This window comes from Anabrus simplex, chromosome 1, assembly GCF_040414725.1.
Source record: "Anabrus simplex isolate iqAnaSimp1 chromosome 1, ASM4041472v1, whole genome shotgun sequence".
NCBI lineage: Eukaryota > Metazoa > Arthropoda > Insecta > Orthoptera > Tettigoniidae > Anabrus > Anabrus simplex.
Window position 1 is genome coordinate 817,864,763 of NC_090265.1, and position 21,653 is coordinate 817,886,415.

Consider the following 21,653-nt stretch of genomic DNA (forward strand, 5'->3'; position numbering starts at 1 on the left):
GGTTATTTAATTAAACGTTAACTGTTCGTTTAGTACTTAACAGAGACATTGGCCCTTTTAACATGTTACAAACCAGGATAAAACGCGTTTGTATCAGTTAATATGGGAGACCGAGGGAAAAACCAACCCTGGAGGGTAAACGGATTAAGAAAGAAAGAAAGAAAGAAAGAAAGAAAGAAAGAAAGTGCAAATTGCAAGAGTGTATACAGGTCAGTAAAACAAGGATAAAATTTCTAATAAATAAAGGTCGGTAAATCTGGCGTTTCCAGTATATGACGAAATCACATTTTCAACCTTTAAAACGTAGTTTACTGACCGGAAAAATTAATGGATCTCTTGAATTTTCAAAGGAAAAAGCTTTTTAAATTGCAAAGCATTTATTTTATTATTTTCATTAATTTTTTTTTGCTAGTTGCTTTACGTCGCACTGACACGGATAGGTCTTATGGCAACGATGGGATAGGAAAGGGCTAGGAGTGGAAAGGAAGCGGCCGTGGCCTTAATTAAGGTACAGCCCCAGCATTTGCCTGGTGTGAAAATGGGAAACCACGGAAAACCATCTTCAGGGCTGCCGACAGTGGGGTTCGAACCTACTATCTCCCGAATACTGGATACTGGCCGCACTTAAGCGACTGCAGCTGTCGAGGTCGGTTTTTCATGAAAAGATTATCTAAGTAATGTTATCTGTCTGTTATTGCCACCCTTAGTTAATTAGATATTTTTTCATGATAATAATCATTGTAAATAATAAAACAAATGCTTCACAATTTAACATGCTTTTTCCTTTTAAAATTCAAGTGATACATTAATTTTGCTGGTCAGTGTACATGATCCAGGTACCAGGCTCATCACTGTATGTTTATAGCGTATTGCATTTATAGTGGTATTTGAAGCTGTTGTTATGGAACCTTATATTTTATCTTAAGAAAAGATGGCTGACATTCATTCCATATATGAGCGTGCTAACGTGTGAGTAGCTATCATAAATTTGAACAAAAATAAGAAAAATACATACCTTTGTCGTTTTGAATGCAGTCCTGTGGACAGAGAGCAGGGAATAAGTCCTCCAAAGGGTCACATGCGTCATCCGGACAAGTTTCTAGGTCTGGTGTGCACGTCGAGTACTGCTTAGTTAAAACATCACTTCGGTATTCCTTTGGTTCTCGCCAAGCACATCCTCCTGTTTCTGTTGTGTCTGATATATTTCCCCTGAAAGAGCATTGCAAGCGATTAGTTTGTCAACACTCAGAGAACAATACTTGAAAATCTTGCCCAAATTATTACCTACACAAATTATATCGCACGATAAGTAAATTGCTATTATCTCTTCCTTCCAAAGTGTAATCTTTCTATTTATTAAACAAGCTCTTGCACCCGGTAAGTTTTTGTACAGTTGCAGTGACAATGTTGTAAGCAGCGTCGGTGGATGAAAAGTGGGTCTCAGCCCACAAGTGGCCACGGCTGGTCCGTGGTCCAACAGCTCTGCACTCCGGCGGCCAACTGAGCAGAGGAATGGTGGCTACGGCTCTACCGTGGCTGTATTCGGGAGACGGGACAGGGCTGCACCTCACGGCTGGCCCCATTCGTCGGCTGTCCTGAGAATGGTTTTCTGTGCTTTTCCTTTCTCCTGCACTAAGGTGAATGCCGGGACAGTTCCTAGTATAGGCCACGACCGCCAACCCCGTCACCTTCTCCGAGCAGCCCCTTCACAGCAAAAAATCTCCTTGCCTGAGAGACGGCGTTACCGTCTATGAGACCCGCCTCCCCCTTCAGGGGAGGAATGAAAACTTTTTAGTAGTAGTAGTAGTAGTAGTAGTAGTAGTGTGAGCAGTTGTGAGCAAAGATGGTAGGGGAAAATAATACAAACATAAAAATAGGAAATTCCAAAGCAGAACAAGTGAAACATTTCTGTTACGTAGGAAGCATTTAAGACAACAGATGCACCAAGGAAATTAAAAGAAGAATAGCTCTTGCTAAACAGGCTTTTCTAAATGAAAGAAATCTTTTAAAGAATATCCATATAAGTTTAGAAACAAGGAAGGCTTTTGCAAAATCCTTTGTCTGGAGTGTACTGCTTTATGATTGTGAGAACTGGATTATGAAAAAATGGAAAGAGATTCATTGAAAGCAACTGAACGAGGATATGCTGGACAAAAAAGAAAGGAAGACGAATCAAGATGTTCTAAAGGAAGTCAAAAAGCAACGGAGACTGATAAAGGATACGGAAAGAAGAAAGTTAAAACTTGTAGGTCATATCCTGAGATATAATGAAGGAAAAATACTAGGAAAGAAAAGAAGAGGAAGACCAAGGAAGATATACTTCGAAGATGTGAGAAACTTGATGGGATGTAAAGACTACAAGGAAGTGAGGAGAAAAGCATGATTGAGAGGAGAATGGTTGTAGAGACAAGGCTTAGCCTTTAGTGTATGGTGATGATGATGCAGTGAAAATGCTATCAAGTGTCTATGAGTGGTAACAGAAGAGAGACAGCACACATCGCTGTAGCCATATTTTGATAAATGCCAAAAAGGAACACTTTTTCCAGCATACTTACGCTTAAGTTTACCATTAAGTGATAGTGACGTAGGCATAAGACTGACAGTAAAAATCTTTATAAGAATTAAACAATTAAAATTAATCTCAAAAGTTACAATTTACTTAAAGTCCATAATTTGTGGCAATTCTTCATGTAAGAATCATTTTCTTTAATTTATAGCATAAATAATTTAGAAGTTTATACATTATCTATCAATGGACTTGGTAATTTTTAAGTCCTTCATCCTAGTCTCATGCCCGGTTTCTTCAACTCAGTGTTAAATTTTACTTAACAAATGTTAACTAACAATTGTTAGTAATTTATCACTTTTGGTTAAAAGTTCGCTGTTTTACGAAATTTACAACATTTGTTACGAAACAACTGTTAAAGACCAATTGACACATTTCCGTGAGATTTCTGAACGCGTTTGGCAGTGAGCGTCTTTTGTTTCTTTACATACAGCGCTCAGAGCGGTATATTGTTACACTTGGTTGAGGTTATTATAGGTTATGGCTAGTGGAGACGTAAACATATCCACTAACAGGCAAGAAAAGCGTTATTATGATGAATACGAGAAAAACATTATTATAGATTTAATTTTGAAAGGGTGTGGGTGTGCTTGAAAAATGAAAGAACGGACGGTTATATCACAACATTTAGTATATTCTTATATGAGTGCAGTTTAAGGCTTCTATAACGCCGGGAACATGTGATAATTGAAATACTTCTTGAATGATTTTCGGGTATTCTTTTACTGCGGAGAATATAATATAATGCCTTGCCAATGAATGCTCTAACGGAAGCAGAAACTCTGCACAATTCTAAATACCATTGTCATGATGTCATGAACGTAGTCGCTAAGTGCCTACAATTAAGTTACACGAAAAGAGTCTGGTCCGCCCCTGTGATGTAGTGGTTAGTGTGATTAGCTGCCACCCCCGGAGGTCCGGGTTTGATTCCCGGCTCTGCAACAAAATCTGAAAAGTGGTACGAGGAATGGAACGGGGTCCACTCAGCCTCGGGAGGTCAACTGAATAGAAGGGGTGGGGTCGATTTTCACCTCAGTCATCCTGGATGTGGTTTTCCGTAGGTTCTCCACTTCTCCTCCCGGCAAATGCCGAGAGGTACCTAACTTAAGGCCACGGACGCTTCCTTCCTTCTTCCTTGCCTATCCCTTGCTATCTTCCCATCCCCCACAAGCCCTTTGTTCAGCATAGCAGGTGAGGCCACCTGGGAGAGGTAATGGTCCTCCTCACCAGTTTCATCCTCCCTATCCAAAGTTTTATGCTCCAGGACAGTGCCCTTGAGGCGGTAGAGGTGGGATCACTTGCTGAATCCGAGGCAAGAGCCGACCCTGGAGGGTAAAAAGGTTAAGAAAGAAAGAAAGAAAGAAAGAAAGAAAAGAGTCTTAAGCATAATATCTAGGAACTATAAGAAACTGATGGACTGGAGACACTGAGAAGTTCCAATCCATGGGAAACCACCCTGAAAACTATATCTACTATAGTATTCTATTATCTTGTTCATTATAGCTTTGATAATTACTAATTAGATATCTTTGTAGATAGCTTTTTTCTGACAAATCTGAAAATGCATTTTTTTCTTAGTATGGATCATCCTTTGCCTTCTTAAATTTATACAAGTTGCTTTACGTTGCACCGATAGAGATAGATCTTATAGTTTTCAGTTTATAAGTAGTTTTCATACAGCAGGAATGCTTCAAACTTACGTAATCTAGATTCTACCATTTTGAAAACTGTTATGTGGTTTAACACAGGGCTGGTGCCATGTTAATTTAACACACGTATTAACAATTTTGTTAGTGTTAACAATTCTCGAGGAGACGGCCATTTTGTTAAATTGGGTGTTAAGACTACTTAACAGCAGTGTTAACATTTACCATTCGTTGAAGAAACCGGGCCTCAGAATTTTAAAATATCGGATGAACTCTTGACATGATAAATAATAATCGGTTTTTACCAGTATCAGTCACAATTGAAGAATCATTTAATATCAGTCACCATCAATCGTCATTCAGGTCTGACGTCCAGGTGGCAGATTCCATTCCAGTTGTTTACCTGGTCTTTTCTTAAGTTATTTAAAAGGAGCTGAGAATTTATCGAACATCTTCCTTGGCAAATTATTCCAATTTCTAATTCCTGCTTCTATAATGGAGTATTTGCCCCAATTTTTCCACTTGAGTCGCAATTTAATTGTTGAGCCGCCAAAAACAAACAAGTTGACTGGCCTGTAATTATCTATTTTATGTTTATAACCCTTTTATTTCTACACTGGGGATGATACAGCAACTCCATTTGGTATAGCACAGAGGTAGTCACGCCCCGCGGGCACGCAGCATTCATTGTATGCGGGCGGGTAGGCGGGCTATTAGTGTATCGACGGTGCGCAAGCAGTACCTCGTATCCCACAATGCTCTTTCTATCCATTATTTTCCTTAAAACTGGTTACGCCTACCAGCCACACATGGGTATGCAGCCCATCAGAACAAGGTTCGTTGCGTTCATTTTCCTATGCCGGTATGTAAAGGAAAATGAACCTTTCTCTACCGTACGCGTGCAAACAGCGGCGCAGAGTTCCTGTGCACAGTGCATCGGTTCCACTCGGCTTGGCTTGGACCAACGCTTCGTTTCTAGGCTACTCAGCTAAGCTCGGCTCAACTCGGCTCGGATTTGGAGCGCTACGGAGGAAGTGAGGAAGTGGCAGACACGGGAAGCGAGCGAGACAGACGTGGGGAGAGAGAGACAGCGCTATTGCTCCAAATCGAGGAGTGAGAGTCTGCACTCTGGTCAACCCAGCAAAGTCGTCTTTTGCACCATGCACAGTGCATGCGCCAGGCGTATGCACTCTGAGAGGCCCTGATGTATATTTCCATGAAGTATTTCCGAAATTCTACAGTACCGGTATAATGTATTTTCATTTTCCTTTACACATTAGAACAGGATAATGAACACAACGAACGTTGTTCTGATGGACTGCATATTCATGTGTGGCTGAGAGGTATGATCAGTCTTGAGGAGGATAATAGATAGGAAGAACATTGTAGGATACGAGGTATTGCTCGCGCACCGTCGGTATGCTATTCGGACACAGTGACGTTGTGATTACGTCACAGGCCGTGAAGGTTTGAGCAGAGTTTTCCCAGTCACTCTCGATCACTGCGTCGATACCCGAGTTTGAAATGGTAGCAGAAAATAATGAAAAAATGGCAGAAATCCACGTCATTTTCAATTTGTTGTAAGAAATATGTTCTTTATGCTCATTGCAGTCTACGTATTTTGACCGGATACAATAAATACAATTCTAGACAGTGGAAACATTTTAAAATTTTAATTGTCATATCATGTCGTCCATCTCGTACCACCTGGGGCCGATGACCTTACATGTTAGGCCCCTTTAAACAACAAGCATCATTATCAACCTCCACTAGAGCAAGAGCTCTGCGCATGTAGGTAGCTTCACATTTTGTAATCTCGAATGCACCCGCCAAATCATTAGTGCTTGCGCCAACTGCACATTCGTGTAGAACCCCTTGTGGGTGAGGGACGCAGGTATCCCCTGCCTGTCGTATGAGGCGACTAAATGGGACCCCAGGCCTTAAGCGACTGCAGCTATTGAGCTCGATAACCCATCACAAATTAAAGTATTAGAATTTCCGGTTATGGTATGTGTAATCAATCAGTTAATTGCAAAGCGATTGCCCAAATGCAGGGCATATTTATGTGGAAACCCGAGGGCAAGCGCATGTGGCACCATAAAGTGTGGCGATTAATCATTTTATTTTATTCATATTCTATGTGATAATAGTAAATATCACAGTAATAATGTATTAAAATTCAGGAAAAAGACCCAGTTCACTGCCGGGGTCCATGTTAAAATATGGTAGTGTTGAAAGTGTTAAAGTGAAAATTTACCTGAGACCGTGGCTCGTGAAGTTTCCTTTTCCTGTTCCAATGCCACACAGGTTCATACAGTGTGTTTTGTCGCCCCGAATAGAGCACGAGGCTGCCTTGGTCACTTTGTCATGTTGGCACACTGGAGCTGTCCCTTCTTCCACCACAACTGTAACGTTCACCCTCTGCCATGGTTCAGAACGATTGTACTGCCACTCAATTTCCAACCTGCACAGAAAAAATGAAATGTTCACAGTCACTGACAGTAGAGGAGCTATACCTACCTGCATGTCTTTCATGGTTCAGTTTGATTATACCATTTATTATTTCCAGCCTGTTTAACAGAAAATAAGTGTTTTAAATAAAAAAACCTCTGTTCTGCTGAACACGGTATACACTGATATGCCAAAAGACATGGGATTGGGGTCTACAAAGTTTGGGGGCCCATATTTCGTCCCCTTAACAGATATAGACTTGTAGAAATTCAGGAATATTATGAACAAGGCTAGAAATTTGTATATATCGTCGTTGCCGGGACAAAACCTCCTATGTGAAATATTTTAGCTTAGAACTTTGGCCGGTAAGGTTCTGTCATCTAAGGTGCAATATTGTGTGACAGTTGTCAAGGCATTCTCGCTCTTCATAATGTATGTGCTGCGGGTCAGTATATCTCCAAAAATATTATCACATAGGAGGTTTTGTCCCGGCCACGACGATATGTTACTGAATATATTCTCCGCTTACGGGCAATTTACAACGAAACTGTTATAACGTAAGGTAGTCATATTTGACATACACACTACAAAAACTAAACTACCAAAATTGTGTTCGTAATCCCCCGCCCCCACGAAATTTATGGAAAGTATAATTAATTTTAGTATAGTTTTCCTTTCTAACCTTACCAAATACTTTCCCCATAATAAATTACTTGAAGGCCATTTGTGAAAATGTTTTCTTGGTATTCATTCTAACATAGTCTTTCAGCGTTGCTCGTGGGATGTTAAACGCTTTACTTGCACGTTTGTAAGCCATTATCTTGTCCATCACTGCCTTAATAGCCTTTTCCATAGCCCCTTATCCCACTGCTTACGTTTTCCCATCTGAATATAATAATAAACTTCATAAATAAAAATAAAATGAAGGGGGACGAATTTACGAACATTCCTTAGCTGCTACAATAACTCACATCAAAAACCGCACTGTAGCGATTACACGCCAGGAACTACACCGCACGACTGAAATGCAGTCCAGTATTTCACACACATATCAGTGCTCACTCTAGGAATAACAGGCTCTTAATTTGAATGCTGCACTAACTCAGCTCAGCATGAAAAATGTATCCTCCTTGCACACGGAAACTAAACGTAGTGCACACAACCATCTCTCACAAGACAACGGGATGAGGCTACGCGCGCGTGTGTGTGTGTGTGTGTGTGTGTGTGCGGCTAAATATTAGGAACCAACCGTGCAAATTGGAAACCCCTAGGGGGACGAAATTAGGTGCAGGGAGGGAATTCGGTCCACCCCTACTTTACCGTATAGGCTTTCCTTTAGCTTGTTCAGTTGCAGAAATGCGTCATGGCATCGATTCCTCAAGTGGATGAAACGCTTGTGGAGAGATTCTAACCCATGTCGTTTGGATAGGTACCGACAGCTTCCTGCTATTTGTAGGTGTAGATGTGAATGAAGCTCGCCATCACATCCCATAAAGGCTCTACAGGGTTCATATCAGGCGAATGAGGTGACTGCAACAGTCGAACCAATCCTGGACGACTTGGGCCCGATGACACAGTGCATCATTCTCCTGGAATATCTCATCGTTGTAGGGGTACGTGAAATGCTACAAGTAGTGACCAAGCCGTCAGCAGTCAACGACCTGTTCAGGTGGATTAGTAAATGCAGTCCAAGCCACGTGATCATACGTGCTACCACCAGCCAGGATGGTGCCTTGTTGAAATCTGGGGTCCATGGCTTCATGTCGCCTACGCCATATCTGAACTCTGCCACAACTGGAACAGTGACTCAGCAGTGTCGCAAGGCCTTCAGGTCCAATTAGCAACGTTACGCGCCCGCGTGAGACGCTGTGCCCTGCGTTATGGTGTTAACAAGGGCACTCTGGTAAGTATTGTGCTCCCATACTTCAGTGATGTTAAAGTACGCTGTACTGATCTGCTGGGTGTGCGTCAGCTTCCTCCTGGAATAAATGTGGATGCGATTTGAGCCAATGTTACTTGTATATTACCACGGAAAATTGAGGAGTGTCTGTTCAGAAGGTGCTATTTCACTTCGAACAAAAGTATTTCTTCCACATGCTTTGCAGTACCTTTCTTTAAGAATATAATAGAAAACGCCCCTTCTCCAGTCTCAGATCAGCCGAAACTGGGAACGGAGTAATCATTTATTGTACTCCAGTGTGATTTGGTGCATGCATATACAACATTAAACATTTACAATTAAACTTATTCATTATTGTAATCTGTTTCTAGAGTGTATTTTATATTTTATTTTCAGATTATTTGTTTATTATATCCTAGTCGTAAACCTCGTTATATAGTCTAGGGCCTGCATGTATCTTACCCGCCCTAAGTTGTATTGGTGCTTAAATTATCTACCTTTTGAATGAACTGAATAACTGGAAGAATGTCTGAGTGCCTATAATTAATTCACATGCAGTTTAATAGTAAACTTAAGAAAACATGAATAGCGACCCTACAATACAACAATTGATCTATTGCTACATTTAATAATATCTTTACATCTATACGTAATTATATATCTTCTCCTTCCTTATTTTCTCTTATTTCATCCTCTAAATTTCTTTCCCCACATTCCTCTTATGATACTACAAAGTTTTGCTGCTTTTCCTGGTACCTTCCATTCTCTGTCTATTAATTTAGCATTGGTGTAAAATTCATGTTCATTACCGATTTTACTTATATCCTTTCCATCTATATATTTCTGTCTTACCTTTCTTGTTTCTTTAGAGTTTTTTAGTAAGTGAGCAACATCCATGTCCTTATGGCATAAAATGCAGCGATTGAGTTTTTTAGTAAGTGAGCAACATCCATGTCCTTATTGTATAAAATGCAGAGATTGAGTTTTTTAGTAAGTGAGCAACATCCATGTCCTTATTGCATAAAATGCAGAGATTGAGTTTTTTAGTAAGTGAGCAACTTCCATGTCCTTATTGCATAAAATGCAGAGATTGAGTTTTTTAGTAAGTGAGCAACTTCCATGTCCTTATTGCACAAAATGCAGAGATTGAGTTTTTAGTAAGTGAGCAACTTTCATGTCCTTATTGCATAAAATGCAGAGATTGAGTTTTTTAGTAAGTGAGCAACTTCCATGTCCTTATTGCATAAAATGCAGAGATTGAGTTTTTTAGTAAGTGAGCAACTTCCATGTCCTTATTGCATAAAATGCAGCGATTGAGTTTTTTAGTAAGTGAGCAACTTCCATGTCCTTATTGCATAAAATGCAGAGATTGAGTTTTTTAGTAAGTGAGCAACTTCCATGTCCTTATTGCATAAAATGCAGAGATTGAGTTTTTTAGTAAGTGAGCAACTTCCATGTCCTTATTGCATAAAATGCAGAGATTGAGTTTTTTAGTAAGTGAGCAACATCCATGTCCTTATTGTATAAAATGTAGAGATTGAGTTTTTTAGTAAGTGAGCAACTTCCATGTCCTTATTGCATAAAATGCAGCGATTGAGTTTTTTAGTAAGTGAGCAACTTCCATGTCCTTATTGCATAAAATGCAGAGATTTTCCTCATTTTTTTTGTCTTAGAGCTTTATTCTCATCAGTCACCTACTTATCCCTCTCATTTCCCTACTTGTTAACATTTAAGTCCTTACTGTCATATTTTCACTTATTTTACAACCAGTGTTCTCTTGCTGTTACAGTCTGACCTCATTGTTTGTCTTTCAATGTCTTTAACTCTTTGAACCACCGTTTTACACAATCCCCTGTCATTTCTTGATAAATTTATTTCCCTTTGCAGTAGTTTAGTACTATCGAATGCAATGCGCAATCCAGATCAGAAAGTTGTAATTCCTTAAAAGTAGTGCCATGCCCGATCATGGTTCCATGTGCCTTTTATTGTACGTTTAATTGCGTTTTTCTACAACTTTCTTAGGACAGAAATAGCGCCTTTTGAACGGACACTCCTCGATTCCTGCCAGACGCCCCTAATCGCGGTCATTACGCATCCTTGGTCGGGCAAATGCATTGTTCACTGTGGGTGATAATGTCTTCCATGAGGTATTCCCGATACACACGTGGCACCGTCAATCGAGGAATGTTAAAAGTTCACACAATTTCAACAATGGAATGTTCCATCCATCTGGGCCCCGCTATCATGCCCTATTCACGTCGCCTTGCCACGACCACCACAGAGACGGTCTATACACTCACTCTCGATGTGTCCGGTCTGGTCACTTCCAAGACGTCACGGTACAATGGCTTCATCGACTATTAACTTTAAGAGGAATCATGACTGAATTGTTGCAATTTTTGACCAAAAAATTGAATTTTCAATTTTAACCTTAAAAATACCCAGCTTTTCCTCTTTCAAATCCCGTTAACAGTTTTTCCCTAACGCCATTTATAATGCTCTAAATGCCGCATTTAAAGGGTAGCGGTTCCACGTATACAGAGCAAGTCCACGCTCCTTTCTCTCATGATGTCAGACAAAATTAGCTTCAAAGTTCTTTCAGTCAACCATTTCCATAATAGAGCTGCAATATATTTACCTTGTAACAGGCCTACCCAGTGCGTAAGAGGAGAAAGACAACCGGGGATGTAATTTACAGTCCAGGGCAGTTTTAAAGCAAGTATGATTCTTAAAATTTTCAATTGCTTTTATCTACCTTAAAACCTGTCCAGCTCTTTGCTATGCATAAAATGTTCCTTTTTACAAAGTTCTTATCGGATTCACCTGAAAATTTTAGAGAACGTGTAACGGATCAAACACCAGAACAAACTAAATTCTGACAAGATAAATTGTCGTTATGACCTTGCTCCTCAATGGCGATCGTAATTAACATGCCCACTAGTTAGATCAAGATAATTAACAACAATTACAAGGTGGGCGCCAGGCTTCGAAATTAATTGTAATTTGAAACCGAATTTAGATCTAAAAAATACTAAACTTAATTTAATGAGGATACTAACCATTAAATACCATGTGGAAAAACATAGGGAACCTACTACAATTATTTAACGATTTTCAAAGAAAAAAGGTTTTATTCCATAAAACGAGTTAATCCCAAAATTGAAAATTACTGACTGAGATTACAATTAAACACAACACGCGCGGACTTGCGATAACAGGGCTAACTAATGCTCACCGGAGGTTGATCTTTTGTCGTCTGCTTCCGTGGTTGATAGTTGTCGTACCTCTTCCAACAGCATCATCCTCGGCATCTGCTTCATGGAATGGATTCCACCCTGAATCTATCATGCCCTATTGTGCTAAGTACCAAAAACATAGTACCAGCCTTACAATATGAAATTCCACATCGGAATTGATTGGATAAGAGGACTGAAAACATACAGTCCTTCTATATTATATGAACTTGTCTTTCTAAATAATCTGAGTAAGTCTCACAGAGCCGATAAGAAATATTGAGTGTGAGCACATCATAGGCGATGCACTCAGATAGCAGAGTGACTCTCTAAAAGCCCGTGGACTACCTAAGAATGGAGACTCAAGAAAGCTGGATGCAGAATGATCTTCACCACGCAGTGTAGATTTATATAAATCCTCTTCACATTCCCACTTTCTCCCTCCATGTCACATGACATGTCGTTCCAATGAGAGCTGATGTACGTCGCCACCCTGTCAATATATAGATGTAGTGTCTGTCCTTGACAGAAAAAGCCCTTCTGATAGGAGCACGTGATATGGGGTGATTTAGCGCCCCAACAACAAAATTATGTATCTCCCTCTTGGTGTTACGTACGTTTCCAAGAATCATCCAAAGTTAACCTTCCTGGACTATTGCGAGACACCAAGTAGCCTGTTAGCGCAAGAACTATTGCCTTAAAATTTCAATTTCTAATACATTACAATTAAAAGTTATTTCTCGTTCTTACGTACCAGTTACATAAATGATGATGATGGACGTTAATAATGAATACAATTACATATGATACATGATACATATACACAATTAATTCGGGTGGGCAATCAAATTATGTAAATGTCGTGGCGACTACAATATTACAAACGTTTGAATATACACAGGACAAATTTAAAAACATTATATGTCCAATATTTCAAAATTTCAGTTGCGACTCCCTTTAAACACTTTTGCCACGCAATGGTTTCATCATGTCAGTTCAAATCCAGTTCCATTTTGACGTAAAGAGAATGAAAAAGACATGTAAAGAAATTTACACAAGTGAATACTGTATTTCAATTCTGCCTACGGGTAGAGAGGAAGAGCCTTGATTAGTGCAGTAGTTTGGCTGCTATTATTCCACTCAGCCGGCCGAGCTTTGAATTCCGATGGATCCTAGGATGAAATTTTCACCTGGAAAAATCACATGTCATCAGGAAATGTATCCCTTTCAGACGCTGCCTACATACTTTATATTGTGAAGATAGAAACATATTTGTTTATGGCTTCATAGACAGTTCAAAACTGTACCATACGTTCGCGTAGGCAAAACTGTTAAAACTGGTTGATTTCCTATTTTCCCCAAGGTGCTGCAGAAGTTGGTTATGAAATGTTGATTTGTATATTATTTTCTCCCAGGGGATGCAAATTTGCATGAAGTAAAGTGGTGTATGCAGTTTATATGATTTAACAGTTTTTTTAAAAAATATAATTTTAGTGAAACTGAGTCTTTAAAAGAGTCCAAAATAAATGAGGAAATCTCATGAAGTGAGGTCAAGTTATGACACCCTTAAAACTGAAGGACCTAATCAAAATGCGTCATTTACTTGGTAGAATATTGTGTAAATAGAGTTCGAATCAACCTATTACATTCAGAAAAACAAATTGAGGAACATTATGGGTTTGACACACATCACTTTAATGTACAGGTCGTAACTTTGTGTAAAACAATGTATATTATTTTTGTTGATGATGCTTATTGTTTAAAAGGGCCTAACATCTAGGTCATCAGCCCCTAATGCTACGAGATGAGACGAATTGTAATGACAATTAAAATTCCAAAATTCATCTCCTGACAAGAATTCAAAACATCATGATGATGAATGAATATGAATTTAAAATAATTAGCGGATCCAACTCACAATACTGAAAGTTAAAATAATTCCAAAATCCATCCACTGACTAGAATTAAAAAATATGACGATGACCAATGATTGAAAACTATCAGTGGATACGACACGCAATGCCCCACCTTCCTATAAAGTAACTTAAAACAATGGTACAAACTGAATAAGGGACTGCTTCCAAAGCAAAATCCTAAATTGATGATGCTTGTTGTCTAAAGGGGTCCAAAATTCAGATCACCGGCTCCTCATGATGGTACTAATCGCTGATAAAGCAGGACCATGGTGTTCCTCATGTAACGCTACGAATCAAAGCTAACATAGACTCACACGGTGTTTCTCTCATAGTAGTAATAATCACAGGTAACGCAGACTTATGGTGTTCCTCACGTAATGGCACCACTCATAGGTAACGCAGACCTATGTTGTTCCTCACATAGTGGTACTAATCATAGGCAATATAGACTCACGGTGTCGCTCACGTACTAATCACAGACCTGTGGTGTTCTTCTCATACTATAATAATAATAATAATAATAATAATAATAATAATAATAATAATAATAATAATAATAATAATAATAATAATAATAATAATTTCGTGTGGCTATTTCTAGCCGAGTGCAGCCCTTGTAAGGCAGACCCCCCCATTGAGGGTGGGCGACATCTGCCATGTGTAGATAATCGCGTGTTATTGTGGTGGAGGATGGTGTTATGTGCGGTGTGTGAGTTGCAGGGATGTTAGGGAAAGCACAAACACTCAGCCCCCGGACCACTGGAATTAACCAATGAAGGTTAAAATCCCCGGCCCGGCCGGGAATCGAACCCGGGACCCTCTGAACCGAAGGCTAGTACGCCGACCATTCAGCCAACGAGTCGGACATAGTAGTACTAATTACAGGTAACGTAAACCCGCTGGTGTTGCGCATATAGGGGTACTAATCATAGGCAACGCTCAGACCCGTGGTGTTCCTCATGTAATGGTACTAATCACAGGTAACGCAGACCTATGGTGTTCCTTACATAGTGGTACTATTCGTATGCCTCTCACCGACCTGTGGTGTTCCTCACATGGTGATGATAATCACGGGTACTGTAAACCTAAGTGATTCATCGCTGAAGATACAAATCACAGACCCATTGTGTTCGTCACATAGTGGCACTAATCGTAAGTAAAGTCGAACTATGGCGTTCCTCTCGTGATTATACTAATCACGCGCAATCTCATGGTTCAAAATCCATTATCCCTTGGTCGCCACTTTTAGTCGCCTCTCACGACAGGCAGGAGATACCGTGGATATATTTCCTGTAATTTGTGATTATTTTCCAGCATGAAGGAAAAGCCCCGGTTAAAAATGATCTGGGGTGGGTTCAATGACCCCAGAAATAACAGGGATAATAAGAAGGAAATTACTTTTATTTCAGACTTAATATAATTGAGATAGGCCTACTTAGGTAAAAATGATATATATCACCTCAAAATATACCTTTTCAATTAATTAATTACGTACATTAGGTACACACTTTCCAAGAATCGCATATTATCCCATTTTATTCATTTTTGTCGTTTTTAAATTTTTTTTATACGGAACGCAGTATTCCCTATGTTTTACCGACACTATTCCTTCAACCACTAAACTGAGAAGTCTTTATTTCAACGAGGGACACTCACAGCCACTACCCAAAGTTTTCAGTCCTTCCATGAAGGTGGGAGGCGGTTTTTTAGAGGTTTACGTGATCTCTCAGGCCAGGAGATGTAGTGGCTTGGAGAAGGTGTGGTGAGCGCTGCCGTGGCCTATACTAGGAACTGTACCAACAGGAGAATGGAAAACTGCGAAAAACCATCCTGAGGACAGCCGACGGTGGGAACGAGTCCCTCTCCATCTCCCGAACGTAGAGGTGTAGAGCCGTGTCCATCGATCCTCTGATCGGTTGGTCGGTCGGAATACTTTTAGAGCCGCGTACCAGCCGTGGCCACCCTATCTCTGCACCGCCGACACTCTCCACTGTCCACTGGGACAGCACAGCATCAGGATTTTGTTTCAGACTGGGGCACTCACACAAAATGGAAGGCTAAAACTACAGACATGCAGTTGGATATTAAAGAAATATCTCCTGGAAAATACATTCTTTATACCAGCATGAAAATTCACTAAACCGACTGAGAATCGGGGTCCAGAGATGTCAGTTCAGCCTTCACTATTGAGCACTGCTACCTGTGGGACCCAACGCACTGTGCGAATACGGTGATGTCGAGAAACTGACACATATCCACCAGACTAGTTTAATCCTGCACTACTCGAGATCTCTTTAAAGTCAACGACAAAGTCATTGAGGCTGCATAATTTTTTTAAAAAATTCCTTGATCTGACACGAAAATAAAGTAAGTAAGTAATCCCAAACCGAGTAAAGAGTCTTTAAAACGACCAACTGGACAAGGTATTACAAGCCTGAGAATCTTCTGTTATCAAGAACATGATAGCTGCTTTCAGCAAACTACACTGTGTTACTTACTGGATATACTGAGGTGCTTCCAGAAGCGCAGTTTTATTCTGCACGTATACGATTCCTGCTGTGGAGGTGATGCCGAAGATGGGAGAGGCCTCAGCTAACCGAGAATACATTCTGGTGAGATGTGGCCCCTGAGAAGGCTGCACCACGCGAACCGCATATTGGGCGTGACGTAGCAGAGTTGCATTCTTAGGATACAGTGGTATAGAGGGCGGCGGTGGCGGTGAAGGAGGTGGTTCAGGCCCCATGTTCAGCAGCAGCGTCACGTTCACCTGAAAAACAATATTTCAATTAAACGCCGTGCAATTAAATTAATTAAATTAATTCTAAAGGTATTCAGTATATTTAAGGAACATAAATTAGTGGCCGTTCTGAGTGCTTCACGAGATGCTCGACTATAGCATCCACGCCCATTGTATTCCCAGCCGGTAGCCTTTGATTTGTAGTGGAGCACTCACTTTAAAAAAAAAATACAAGTGCTTTACGTCGCACAGGCAGATTTTATGGTGACGATGAAACAGGAAATGGTTAGGAGTGGGAAGGAAGCGACCGTGGCCTTAATTAAGGAACATCCCCAGTATATGCCTGGTGTGAAAATGGGAAACCATGGAAAATCGTCTTCAGGAGTGCCGACAGTGGGGTTCGATCCCACTATTTAATACTAGAACTCACTTTTAATTCTCAACAACCTTCAAGACCATTAACTGTGTGTGTATGGATCAATAGTAGCATGTTGTGTTAACTACTCATTTTCTGTAGAAAGGAATCTGTTTCTTCTTCTTTTAACATGGATTATATTTTTTGGGCTGAGGGTCTATCTGGAACTAGCGTCATCAATTTCCCGACACCATGGTAACCATGGTAACCATGGCAACCACTGTTTGTCTATGCACACTAGGTCAGTAGCGTCATCTTCTCACTGTGCGCTTTCTTCCTGTGAGTGGTGGTGGTGATTATTGCTTTAAGAGAAAGTACAACTAGACAACCATCCTCTATATAACACTAATCAGAGATAAAAATGGAAGGGGTCTGACACTTCGAAAAATTAAGGTATCGGCCAAAGGAAGACAAGGACCACGAAGGGCATGAAAATGAAAGACTCCCTAGGCCTCCATACGTAATACCGTCGGGGTCTGAAAAGGACAAGAGTTGACCAAGGGAGGTCGGATAGGATAGATGAAAGTGAGGAGCCTGACACAAGAAAGTGAAAGAAATGCCAAGACTCAGCTGAGGGCCCCGTGGTCTGCAATCCACGCTCCAAAGATCAGAGCCCATGAGGTCCCTTTTAGTCGCCTCTTACGATAGGCAGGGCATACCGTGCGAGTTATTTTGCCGCCCCCACCCACAGGGGGATTTCTTCCTGTGACTAAGAGAAAATCTCGCATCAAATGAACCCTCTTCTATTTCTCAGCGCAGAACTAACTGGACAACGAACCCAGGGCCTTGGAATAAGAGAGAGGCACGCTACCTGTACACCTGAGGGATGGATAATAATAATAATAATAATAATAATAATAATAATAATAATAATAATAATAATAATAATAATAATAATAATAATAATGTATGTGGTATGTCGAGGAAGGCAAAATTATGACATTGCAGCACAGTTATCAAACCTGAAACACTATATGCCTTGAAAACCTTGATCATTGGAGGCAGATAACTTATTAGAGAACTAGGAGAGGAATATATTGAGGAAAATCTTTGGTCCAGTCTACTCAGAGGGAATCTGGATGAAACAGAAGTCTCAGGAGCTTTACCAGCATTCTGAAACGATCATCAGGAATAGGCGATTAGAGTTCTAGGGCCACATTGTCAGAATGAACAATGACAGGCTCACAAAAGGATTCTCAACCTTGCTTTCTCAATGAATGTCAAGACTATCTGGCTTGGTGAAATAGAAAAAGACCTTCAGGAAATTGGTATCCCACAGGAAATTATTCAAGATCGAGTCCAGTTGAAATAAAGCAGTCATCAACCATCATTTTGCTCAGAAAATGAATACAGGACTAAAAATCATGGACTGAAGAACGGAGGGAAATGTTCAGTGCCCAGATGATGAGATTCTGGGAGAAGAAAAAATCGACATAAGCTAAATAAGTTCTATCGCGCTCCACAGATGGGCATAACGTTGTAAAAAATAAAAATAAAATAATGTATGTTCAAACTTTATTTCGTTTCTCTACGGGGTCCGGTATGAAGTCAGGCCAGATACCCTTCCTGTCGTCAACCTCATCAGAGGAGTTAATCAAGTGAAGTGAATGATATGATATAACTTATGATATTAGGAAGGGAGAGGATGAAACCCGGTGCCGGCAACATAGCCTAATCCTGTCGAATAGCACCAAGGAGTCAGTTCAAGGCTTATTGTCCTTATCCAATGGACTGGACGAATTAACCATCAACGGCGTCATATGACCTCACTCCATATGAACAACAGGGAGAAGTTTGGAAATGAATCCAGACTTTTGACACGCAATCTAATAATTAGAAATTGTATACCAAAACCTCTTCTACCCTGCCAGTCACCATTCCGATAATGAAATTATTTTTTGACCAACGGGACTCGAACCGGCTAACCACGGTGTCAGATCATACAGACTTCACGCCTTAACGATCATGGCCACAATTAAAGCTCGAAGCGAATAAAGTCACAGAAAAACTCGTCCGCTTTATTACATTTTTACTTTTTATTACCAGGCTCTTTTAGAGTCACTAGACCTTTTTAAACAATACTGCGGACTGTTTTCCTACCAAGTTTCAAAATGTTAGTGGTTTCTGGATTTGTTCCTTTTGCTAAACTGCTCTCGTTGACTTATTTATGGTTAACTAGCAGGTGTCCACGGCTTCGCCCGCGTTTATTAATTCAACTGCATAAGATGTTTCTTAACCGTCTATTTAAAAGCAAAATAAAATATATATTTATTAAAATACATCCTTTTCATATTTAATATTGGTCATTTTATATTATTTTGATATTTCACTCTCTTTCCACCCTTGCCCGTGGGGGTGTCTTACCCCACAGTTTTGTATCCCAAACAATAAATCATACGTATCATTTTTGCTTGAGAGCTATGCTGGAACATACACACGTACATCCATAATCTCGGTCATTTTGGACATTCTTTTTCATTTCTAACCCGCATACCGATTGGGAACGAACTTTGACTTAAACGGCATAGAGTGTGTCGCAGTTGATCTCAGCTACTCCAAAGACTATGGATTCGCCAATAATATAGGTTATTTTCAGATTTTCAAATGTTAGCCCCTTCCCTTAGGGGTGATAGGTGTTTCTGGCCACTACAGTAATTTTTCGAGATGGTAAGTTATATGTGTATCAAGTTTGGTTGAGAGCTATGCTGGAACATACAAACATTCACCCGTAATTTCTTCTTCTTCTTCTTGTTCCCTCACGATTTTCCCACATATGTGGGGTCGCGGGTGCGGTGTCGCACATGTGGTTTTGGCCATGTTTAACAGCCGGATGCCCTTCCCGACGCCAACCCTATATGGAGGGATGTAATAATTATTACGTGTTTCTGTGGCGGTTGGTAGTGTAGTCTGCTGTGTGAATATGAAGAGGAGAGTGTTGGGACGGACACAAGCACCTAGTCCCCGAGCCAGAAGGATTAATCAGAAGGGATTAAAATCCCCCACTCGGCCAGGAATCGAACTCGGGAACTTCTGAACCGAAGGCAAGTACGCTGACCATTCAGCCAACGAGTCGGACTCACTCGTAATCTCTACCAGTACGTATTTAGTAACTTTTTATGCATTTATGTTGCGTAATCAAAATATCTCAATATCATCGGAGCTTTCAACGAACGAGAATACTCAAACATCAAAAGGTTCAGTGCTCAGTTCGAAAACTGTGAAATAAAGTCACTTCCTACAACTCTTATCAGAACTCTTTGGAAGTCCACATCCCCAGACAGCGACGAGACTTTGCTTGTAATATCTGAACGGGCTTACGATGAGAGTGGCATGTAGCCTATATATTTATTGAGAATCTCAACTACTTTCCAGACATCCTGGATTACCGTCAAGATAAAGCTTAACTAAATAAAAAACAACAGAATTAAATTTTAATAATTAATAACACAATATCCAATCTATGGCATTAATGGGAAATACAAAAAAATTAAAGAAGGAGATTAGAGGGAACTGCTGTGAATACAAATGTGATTTATAAATTGATAAAGATTCTCGTAAGGTGGCGATTACCAAAAGATTGATTATGGGAAACCTACTTATAGTGCCATGTGCCATTACCAATAAACCGAATACTTCCACCTCTTCTAAATGGTACTTTCGCCGGTCAAGAATTCGATTGAAGATGTGTAGATGTTCCTCTTTTCAGCGTTACCCTCCTTAGGCTGACCGGTGTGATGCTCTATTCTGACTGCGGGATCGATTGCATAACCTTATTGCTGTCATCTTAAAAGTCTATCATGTCAATTTTTCTGGTTCTCTCGTTTGTTGACACACGGTGAACTTCTTCGTAAACCCTTTCCACGAAGGTCTTTGGCAATGAATGATCTTATTTTATGATGGCGGACGTTTTTTAATGTACTGTATCACCATTAGGGCAGTTTTCCAAGACATGACCCAGTGTTTCATTCTCTCTGCCACATCTGCGACAGAGGCTGCCATCTTGAGATCTCCAGGGGATACTTCTAACCGAGAAAACATTAGTTGTCATTTTTATTGCCTCACGCCACATGTAAGACCTTGATGGTATTTCACCCACGTGTTGGCAGGAGTATATTCCTTATACAGCTCTACACCTAGTCTCTTTTAAGGTAATTTACACCCCTTAACAAATTCTCCTTCACGGAGTTCACTGCGTATTTTACTTGTATCAGGAAGATTGATATACCAGGTATACATTCATATCTAAGTCAGATTGTTGAAGTGTCCGAGTACTGCCATACTCGTACTTATATACGTGCCTGTTCAGCTTCGTTTTACACTGTGAAAGTTTTTCATTTATTGATGTGTTATTCACTTCAGGTGTTATAGTGTCAAAAAAAGCTTTAGCTGTCCATTGGGGGAAGAAAAACTATTTCACAATTCGTCGAATATAGCTTTTCCCACAGATGGTCAGATAAATTTTGAGAAATATGCTATGTATAAGGGGGCAGCAGATAAAAGATTTACCATTCAGCAACACATGGGCCGCAACGAATATGCGGCATACAGAATATCAGTGGATTGCATAGACTGCATAATTTATCTTAATAATGTCGGCATATAGAAGCTCAGTTACTTTGCTTCTAAGAACTGTATTTTAAAAAAGGACTGAAATATTATTCTAGAGGTGTTACTGTATCTATTACACTGACTGACAGAGCAAATGCAACACCAAGAAGGAGTAGTCAGAACTTTATGCCAATTGCAGGGTAGACTGACGTCACTGAGGTATGCTCATCATGTGAAATGC

The 21,653-nt window shown here is 40.1% G+C and overlaps 1 protein-coding gene across 1 annotated transcript in view; it reads right to left on the reverse strand.

Moving 5' to 3' along the window:
• Positions 1 to 21,653, reverse strand: part of LOC136857115 (proto-oncogene tyrosine-protein kinase receptor Ret) — a 142,672-nt gene that overhangs the window by 80,843 nt on the left and 40,176 nt on the right. The window contains exons 2-4 of the mRNA XM_067135521.2: positions 16,211 to 16,479; positions 6,470 to 6,676; positions 1,016 to 1,209 (exon numbers count right to left, since the gene is read on the reverse strand). Coding sequence (XP_066991622.2) covers positions 1,016 to 1,209; positions 6,470 to 6,676; positions 16,211 to 16,479 — 670 coding nt within the window. The remainder of the gene's footprint in view (positions 1 to 1,015; positions 1,210 to 6,469; positions 6,677 to 16,210; positions 16,480 to 21,653) is intronic.